Here is a 9,987-nt window from a genome sequence, read left to right as displayed (position 1 = left end):
TTGAACCACCAGCCTTCTGGTTAGCAGTCAAGCGCCTTAGGCACTATATTACTAGAGCTCCCATATTATACATATGTTATATATATTTATTATGTTATATTACATATATTATATATAACATAATGCAGTAAGAAAAGAAAAGAAAGGACAAAGATTGGAAAAGTCAAAACAAAGCAAAACTGTCAATTTGCAATGATAAAATGGTATGTGTAGAAACATTCAAGGAATCTACAAATAAATGATCAGAGTTAGTAAGCTGAGTTTAGTAAAGTTGAATGGTAGTTACAGGTATGTTCACTTCACAATAATTCACTGAGTTGTACATGTTTTGATTTGTTTACTTTCCTGCAATATGTGCTATGTTTTACTATAAAAAGAGGGAAAAAGTTGTTCTTTTTCTCCTATTCTTACCTGGCACAGCATAAAATGCAGGGGGTCTTCTGGCTTTTCACAGACTAAGTCTTCAGTGATCTGCTGAGAAAGAACAGAAGGCACTGCATTATAGTTCTGAGCAAAAGTTATGTGGTCAGGTTATATCTGATGTGATCTTATGCACTAACCTAAAATGTACCATAGCATTTTGAAGAAATTCATATATTTCTAAAAAGTAACAACTTACTTTCTTACTACTGATGAAATTAGGCAAATTAAGGTAAATTTAGAGGAATACAATACTTAGTAATGAATCACTGTATATATATGTGTGTGTGTGTGTGTGTGTGTGTGTGTATAACTGGTTTTCAAGATCAAAGAGCTATGAAAACAACAAACTCTAACAAGGTTGTGGAGAGACTGGACCCCTCATACACTGCTGGTCAGACTGTAAAATGGTGCAACCACTGTGGAAAATGATATGGTGCTTCCTTTAAAAGCTAGAAATAGAAATATAATATGATTCAACAATCTCTTTACTAGGTATGTATCCTAGGGAAAGAACAATGATAAGAACAGATATATGCACGACCATGTTCATCATAGCACTATTTGCAATAGCAAAAAGATGGAAACAACCGAAATGCCCATCAACAGAGGAATGGATCAATAAACTATGGTACATACACACAGTGGAATACTACACAATGTTAAAGAGCAGTGATAAATCTCTGGAACATCTTATAACATGGATGAACTTAGAGCCCATTATGCTGAGTGAAGTTAGTCAATCACAAAACGATAAATATTGTATGAGATCACTATTATAAAAGTCAAGAAAAGGGTTTCACACACAAAAAGATATATTCTTTGATGGTGTCTTAGCTCTCTAGTGTTGATATAACCTAAATACCACAAGTAGATGGCTTTAACAAAGATAAATTTATTCTCACAGCTGGTAGGCTAGAAATCCAAATTCAGAGTGCTGGCTCTAGGGCCTGGGTGGTGGGCCCTCAACCTTGGGCCTTCCAGGCTCACTGGATCAAGGTGGAGGCTTTTCCTGACTCAGCAACTGCTGGTTGCTAAGGCTAACTAATCCAAGGTCAGCATATAAAATGGCAAGTTGTTGGTTTTCAGGCTCTGAAGGCAACAACCCCAAGATTGACAGGCAACACAGAAGGCCACTTGTTCAAGTCCAGGAACTGGAGATGATGCATTGAGAACCAAATGCAGGATCTTTTCTATATATATGCCAGAAGCAGGCCATACCCTGAATTCAAGCAACTCCCTTTCAACTGATTAACTGTTCACAGCAGATTCCACCATGGAGGTGATTACACCACATCCAGTCTCATTATGGGGAATAACTACATCACAGCTGCCAAGCCACTCAAAATTATGGTCCTGCCAAGTTGACACGTAACCTTAAACAACACAGAGATTTAGCAGGGGTGGGTGGAGAAAGGAAGCTAAAAATAATTTTAAAAAAACCAAAGAGCTAGGAAGAGAATACGTTTGAAGGAAGTCTTTGTTTTGAGAATGGTGATCTTGTTAGACACAGAAATTAAAAAATTATTTGCTTTGAAGAATTGTCAAAGAAGAGTCTTTAAAGTAAAAAATACCATATTATTTTACGTAGAACCTTTCTTCTGAAGTATTTGGTTCTAAAAGGTGAAAATAATGTTCAGTGTAAGAATGAATGAGAAAGTATTGATCAGAGGTTCACTTCTATGCTTTTTGTGGCTATTGAATAACCTGAAAATTATAATGAAGTATGCACAAGACTCATTTGTAGGGAATAACAATACAGCAAATTTCAGATACAAAGTGTTCACATCTGTTTAATGCACCCATGCCTTTCATTATGTGTTTTATATATTTCTACTGAACACGTATATGAAAATAAATGTTTCTTATATCAATGTTGCATGAATAAGCATTGTTTTTTCTTGAAATAGAAGAAAATTATTTATAGAATAACTCTACTTTCTTCCATAGCTTTCATCCATGAGTTTAATAATTTGTAGTTGTTTGATTAAAGTAAGGAAATCTAGCCATTACTACTCTTCCAACAAAGAAATATTTCAGGAAAGAAAAGGTATAGAGCAGAGTAATGAAGTAGGTATCACTTATCATCATTTTACATGAGGAAATTGAGTGTTGCACAAGTTTAGTAATTTTCCCCAAATCACAAGGATAATAAGTGGCAAAGCTGGGATTTGAGTCTTGCTTGGGCTACCAAATTACAAAAGTTGATCTCTTCTTCAAACATTTCCAGCTTCAGTATTTTCATCTGAGGTGGGTATTATTATTTTACACCTTTCCAACCACAGAATACCATTTTGAATCAGAAAATCATATGGTATAATATGCCAGGAATATTGAAGAGGAATGGCATTGCATTCATCATTTAAGAACATTTCAAGATCTATCCTGGAGTACAATCCTATTGTTGTTGTTGTTGTTATGTGCCGTCGAGTTGGCCCGACTCATAGCGACCCCTCCTTGGGTTTCCGAAGCAGTATCACTACGGAAGTAGATTGCCCCATCTTCCTTCCGAGGAGTGGCTGGTGGGTTTGAACCGCCAGCCTTCTGGTTAGCAGTCAAGTGCCTTAGGCACTATGCTACCAGAGATCCCTACAATCCTATTAGTGATAGAATAATATACATACACCTATAAGGAAGACCAGTTAATAGACTATTACTCAAATTTATGCACCAACCACTAATGCTAAAGATGAAGAAATTGGAAGTTTTTTTTTTTTTTTTTACCAACTTCTGCAGTCTGAAATTGATAAAACACCCAATCAAGATGCGTTGATGCTTACTCATGATTGGAATGTGAAAGTTAGAAACAAAGAAGTATTGGTAGTTGGGAAATATGGCCTTGTTGATGCAAATGACGCTGGAAACCTCATACTAGAATTCAGCAAAATCAATGACTTATTCATTGCAAATATCTTTTTTTCAAGAACATAAATGGTGACTATACATATGGACCTCACTGAGTGGAAAGCAACAGGTCATTAAAGAGACAGTAGTCAAAGCAACTAGATCTGCGGAAAGAGACAATGGAGAAGCTCAAGAACAAAGCCAAAGGCTGACTGTGGAATAGACCACCAACTGTTCTTATCTAAGTTCAAGTTAAAGGTGAAGAAAAATAAAACAAATCCACAAACCAAAGTATATCTCACCTGAATTTAGAGACAATCTCAAGAATAGATTTGATGCATTCAACAGTAATAACCAAAGACCTGATGAGCTGAGAGATGACATCTAGGGTAATACACGTAGAAAGTAAAAGGTCACAAAAAAGACATGAAAGAAAGAAAAGACCAAAATGAATGTCAGAAGAGACTCTGAAACTTGCTCCTGAATGAAGAGTAGCTAAAGCAAATGGAAGAAATGATGAAGTAAAAGAAATGAATATAAGATTTCAAAGGGTGGCTTGAGAAGATAAAGTAAAGTATTATAATGAAATATGCAAAGACCTGGAGTTTCAAAACCAAAAGGGAAGAACACAGTTAGCATTTCTCAAGCTTAAAGAACTGATGGAAGAACTCAAGCCTTGAGTTTCAATATTGAATGATTCTATGGGCAAAATATTGACTTATGCAGAAGACATCAAAAGAAGATAGAAGGAATTAACGGACTCACTGTATAAAAGGAGTTGATTGACATTCAACCATTTCAGGAGGTAGCATATGATCAAGAACTGATGGTAATGAAGGAAGATGCATGGGCGCATTGGCAAAAAACAAGAATTTGGGAATTGACAGAATACCAACTGAGATGTTTCAACAAATAGATGCAATGCTGGAAGTGCTTGTTCAACTATCCCAAGATAGTTAGAAGACATTTACCTGGCCAACCAAGTGGAAGAGATCATTATTTGTGCTGATTTCAAAGAAAAAAGATCCAACAGAATGCTGACAGTATCCAACAATATCATTAATATCACATGCAAGTAAAATTTTGCTGAATATAATTCAAAAATGATTGCAGGACATCAACAGGGAATAGCCAGAAATTCAAGCTTGATTCAGAAGAGAACGTGGAATGAGTGATATGACTGCTGATATCAGATGGATCTTGGCTGAAAGCAAAGAATACAGAAAGATGTTTACATGTTTTACTGATTATGCAAATGTATTCTTCTGTATGGATCATAACAAATTAAGGATAACATAGCAAAGAATGGGAATTCCAATTTTGCTGATGAGGAACCTGTATACAGACCAAGACGTAGTAGTTCAAACAGAACAAGAGGACACTGTGTGGTTTAAAATAAGGAATGGCATGCATCAGAGTTATAGTCTTTCACAATTAATCTGTATTCTGAGCAAATAATCCAGGAAAGTAGCTTATATGAAGAAGAACAAGGCATCAGGATTATTGTTGTTAGGTGACATTGAGTTGGTTCCAACTAATAGTGACCGTATGTACAACAGAACAAAACACTATCTGGTCCTGGGACATCCTCACAATCATTGATATGCTTCAGCCCATCACTGCAATGTCAACTTCCCTTTTTCCCTGACCCTCTTACATTACCAAGCATGAAATCCTTCTCCAGGGACTGATCCCTCCTGATAACATGACCAAGTATGTGAGACAAAGTCTGGCTATTCTTGTTTCTAAGGAGCATTCTGGCTGTACTTTCAAGACAGATATGTTCTTTCTTCTGGCAGTCCAAGGTATTTTCAGAATTCTTTGCCAACCCCACAATTCAAATGCATCAATTCTTCTGCAGTCTTCCTTATTCGTTGTCCAGCTTTCACATGCATATGAAGCTATTGAAAATACCATGGTTTGGGTCAGTTCACCTTAATCTTCAAAGTGACATCTTTCTTCTTTAACACTCTATAGAGGTTTTTTTGCAGTACATTTGCCCTGTGTAATATTTCATTTGATTTCTTGAATGCTGCTTCCATGGCTGTTGATTGTGTATCCAAGTAAAATTAAATCCTTGGCAAGTTCCATCTTTTCTCCATTTATCATGATATTGCTTATTGGTCCTTTTGTGAGGGCTTTTGTTTTCTCTATGTTGAGATGTAATCCACATTGAAGGCTGTAGTCTTTGATTTTTCAACAGTAAGTACTTCAAGTCATCTTCCCCTTCAGCAGGCAAGGTTGTGTCATCTGCATATTATACAGGTTGTTGGTGAGTCTTCCTCCAATCCTGATGCTACATTCCTCTTTATACAGTCCAGCTCCTCAGCTTAGTTGTTCAGCACACAGACTGGATAAGCATAGTGAAAAGATACAACCCTGATACACACTTTTCTGATTTTAAAACATGCCATATCCCTTCATTCTGTTTGAATGACTGCCCCTTGGTGTATGGGCAGGTTTCTCATGAGGACAATGAACTATTCTGTAATTCCCATTCTTTGCAATGTTATCCACAATTTATTATGATCTACAGAGTCAAATGCTTTTACATAGTCAACAAAACAAAACAAAATAAAACCAGGTAAACTTCTTTCGGGTATTCTTTGCTTTTGGCCAAGATTCATCTTATATCAGCAATGATATTCCTCATTCCACATCCTCTTCTGAAACTGGCTTGAATTTCTGGCAGTTCCATTTCCATGAATTGCTGCAACTTTTTTGAATTATTTTCAGCAGAATTTTACTTTTTTGTGTTATTAATGATAATAGGATCAGAGGAAAACACATTAACAACCTGTGATATGCAGATGACACAAACTTGCTTGCTGAAAACAAAGAGGACTTGAAGCACTTACTTATGAAGGTCAAAGATTGTATAGCCTTCAGTATGGATTACACCTCAACATACAACAAAAATTTTCACAGCTGAGCTGATATACAACATTATAATAAGTGGAAATAGTTCTGAAGTTGTCAATGATTTCATTTTATTGGATCCATAATCAATGCCCATGAAAGCAGCAGTCAAGAAATCAAATGATTTATTGCATTGGGCAAAACTGCTGCAAAGACCTCTTTAAAGTGTTAAAAAGTAAAGATGTTTCTTAGAATTAAGTTGCATCTGACACAAACCATCATATTTTCAGTCACCTCATATGCATGTGAAATCTGAACAATGAGTTAGGAAGCCTGAAGAAGAATTTATGCCATTGAATTATGGTGTTGATGAAGAATTACCAAATGTACTATGAACTGCCCCCAGAAGAATGAGCAAATCTGTCTTGGAAGAAATACTACCAAGAATGGTGAGACTTGGTCTCACATACTTTGGACATGTCAAAAGGAGGAACCAGTCCCTGGAGAAGGACATCATGCTTGGAAAAGTAGAGAGTAAGTGAAAAAGAGGAAGATCCTTAATGAGCTGGATCAACATAGTGGTTATAATAGACTCAGACATAGCAATGGTTGTGAAGATGGTACAAGACTGGGTGGTGTTGCATTCTGTTTTACAAAGGGTCACAATCAGTCAGAACTGACTCGATGGCATCTAAACAACAACATCAACCAAAAAGCTACTTCATATTCATATGTTACTATATCAATACATTGATTGCTTTGCAATAACATTAACATAAAAACATCAGGCAAACAAAAGCAAAAACATTCCACTAGGTGCACACACATGTAACCGGCCACACACGTGATAATCCAGTCTTGTAATTCCATAGAGGCCATGGAATGTTAAACTTCAAAGACGTTTCCAGCACCACATCTTGAGGTCAATGAGATTTGTGATTTCAAAAGTTATAAGTAAGTTTTAGGAGCTCTGGTGGCATAGCACCTAAGGCATTTGACTATTAACCAGAAGGCTGGTGGTTCAAACCCTCCAGCCACTCCTCAGAAAGAAGATTGGGCAATCTACTTCCTTAGTGATACTGCCTCAGAAACCCAAGGAGGGGTTGCCATGAGTCGGATCGGACTTGACAGCAGTGAGTTTGGTTTGGTTTTAGGTAAGTTTTAACTTCTTTCTCTCTTAATGAGGGTGGCTTCTTAAATAGTCATAATATGGTCATTCTACTGTAGGTATTATATCCCTCCCTGGAAAGCCTCTTTTCTCTTTTTTAATTGCCAACATTTTGTCATTCCTTCCAGTATGGCTCAAACTTTAACATTTGTCCAACTTTTTCCCTACCAAGAAAGCTACCTGATCTCTAATCCCTCCAAAAGGTTTAATATCACACTATCATTCATTTGGTGTTCATCATTTACCTTTGGCTAATACATCTTAGTATATTTAGTGACTGGTCAACTACATTATATCCCTTTTATAGCAAAGATCATTTCTTGTGTTTCTTGAGAGACAGGTCAAAGTTTGTCTTTTAAATTATAATTATTGTAAAATTCACAATTAAATGGAGGGATTGAGAAGTGTACCTGGAATATTTGCAGAATACTGTGCTTTTCCATATATTGGAGTGCAAGTTGATAAGGATCTTCATACACTATAGAGGGAAACTTCTTATAAGTTTGCTTGTGTTCATAAAAACTCTTTTCTTGCTCAAATTGTGAAACATAATCCTGAAATTGAAATATCACCCCAAAGAGCCTTTAATAAATTGCAAAGACCCAGGAATTTTTGTTGTTATTATCAGTGGAATCTGGTATTGATGGGATCTGAATATATACTAGGAGCTGGAGAAAAGACATTGTTTATGAGAGACTCAGCTGATACTCTAGGCAATAGAAAACACCTCAAGTCCTGGGTGGTACCTTAGGAATCTAGTCTACTCAAAACCCATTCCCTTCATAGAGGTTTTCAATCTACTTCAAATTTCTTTCTTTTAGAGAAGCCAGAAAAGGAGCATGATTCAATGTTACAGAGTTGGCAGGAGTAAGGATTTTAAATCCAGGTCTGAATTCTGGGTCATTAATCCTTCCAGAATGGGGTTACAGTAGTAGAGAAGGCAAAAGCAACTCTTTATTTCCCATCCTCCTACTATCCTTCAACATGAGGGCTTATTCGTTGATCCAACATGTTCCCCTACTCTCTTTCTTGCCGCCCTGCTTGGTCTCCAACCTCCCAGATATGTTAAAAAAAAAAAAAAAAAAAAATCCCCTTTAACCTACAGGCTTGGTTTCTTCACCAAGGGTATAGTCCAATTTAGGTGGGACAGAGGGAAATATTTGGGAAAGGTCTTGGTCTTTTGTTTGGAAATCACTGGTTAATCTGGTATCAAATGGCTTGTAGTTTTGAAGAAAGGTTGAAGTTTGAGTTTCAGCTCCTACTGCAATTAAAAAACCGAAATTATTGAGGTCTTTTTGGCTATCCTCAAATTTGCAGGGTTGTACTCTGTAGTCATCCTCTTCATCCTTCTTTCTATCCTCAACCTGGGTAAACATTCTGTAGTCATACTGGCTAGGTGCTCCATAATCAGTCAGATAGTCTTCAGTGTGGTTCTCCTGTTTGTGCACTAAGCGGTTAGCTTGGTAATCTAATATACTCTCAATATGGTCAGATTCATCATAGTCATCCTCATGTTGAGCTGGTTCAGTGGCTTGGTGATTCTGTACAGATATTCTTTGGTCCACAGGGTGAGACAATATGTGGTCCACCTGTTCAGAAATTCTTTGATCAGTCCGGCTGGATAATCTGTGGTCAGTCTGTAAAGAAATTCTTTGGTCAGCTAGACCAGTCAATCTATGGTCAATCTGTCCAGAAGTTTTTCGGTCAGCTGGACCAGATACTCTACGGTCAATCTGTCCAGAAGTTCTTTGGTCAGCTGGACCAGACAATCTGTGGTCAATCTTTTCAGAAGTTCTTCCATCAGACACAGTAGTAGACAATCTGGTGTCAGTCTTCTCAGAACTTCTTTTGGCAGGCGCAGCAGAGAATATGTGATCAGTTTTTTCGTAAGGTCTTTGATGAGCTTCATTGGACAATCTGTGATCAGTCTGTTCAGAAGTTATTTGGTCAGCCTGGCCAGACATCTTGAGATCATGCTCATACTGTACATTATCAATTTGGCTAGATATGTTGAAGCCAGACATTGTTTGGCTAACCTTACCAGATGCGCTATAGCCAGCAGTGTCAGTAAGGTCCGAGTCAGCCTGAATCTGTTGATGAGTTCTTCCTTCAGGTTGGCCATATATATCAGGATCATCCTGATAAGACAGTCCTTCAGCAGCCTGGTCAGCTATTTCATTACTATTCTGGTAAACTGCCTCTCCTTCAGCCTGGTTTGTCCAGTTGCCTTCTTCCTGGTCGTCAGATTGGTCAGCATTTGGCCCGGCTGTGTCAGAGTCGTTGTCCGAAACCTCTTCTGGAACTTGCTCCATCTTTCACGGTATCCCTGGCTGGTCTAGTTTGCCAGGCTCTGTGGGTGGTCGTCTAGACTACCCTGCAGAAACGCTCTTGATGACGTTTCCTGTGGGCTTTGTTCCAGCTTCTCAACACAAGGCTCTTCCGGGTGGACGCGCTTCCTTCCAGGGAGAGTTAGGCAGTTGCCATAGGCTCCGCCTGGGTGCAGGGTTTAAGGGGCGGGGTAGGGGGTGGTGGTGAGAAGCGCTGTCCGGCTGCAGTCAGCCAATGTTGCAGTTGGTGTTAGGCAGGACGGTGGCGGACACACACTTTAAATGAGGTATTTCCTACACTCTAGCAACTACAGCTTCGTGACCATCGCCTGGCAATTAGGCCTCAGGGCTCTGAATTGATGGCTTAGA

At 38.0% G+C, this 9,987-nt stretch overlaps 1 protein-coding gene across 1 annotated transcript in view; it reads right to left on the bottom strand.

The window, feature by feature from the left end:
- Positions 1–9,603, bottom strand: part of TEX55 (testis expressed 55) — a 10,481-nt gene extending 878 nt beyond the window's left edge. Inside the window, exons 1-3 of the mRNA XM_042781393.1 lie at positions 8,395–9,603; positions 7,702–7,845; positions 412–474 (exon numbers count right to left, since the gene is read on the bottom strand). Coding sequence (XP_042637327.1) covers positions 412–474; positions 7,702–7,845; positions 8,395–9,603 — 1,416 coding nt within the window. The remainder of the gene's footprint in view (positions 1–411; positions 475–7,701; positions 7,846–8,394) is intronic.
- Between the last annotated feature and the right edge of the window lie 384 nt (positions 9,604–9,987).

This window comes from Orycteropus afer, unplaced genomic scaffold (genome assembly GCF_000298275.1).
Source record: "Orycteropus afer afer isolate SDZICR_OR568_19922 unplaced genomic scaffold, OryAfe1.0 scaffold00114, whole genome shotgun sequence".
In the NCBI taxonomy this organism is placed as follows: domain Eukaryota; kingdom Metazoa; phylum Chordata; class Mammalia; order Tubulidentata; family Orycteropodidae; genus Orycteropus; species Orycteropus afer.
The sequence above is the reverse complement of the archived record's forward strand: the minus strand, read 5'-3'. Positions and strand labels throughout refer to the sequence as shown.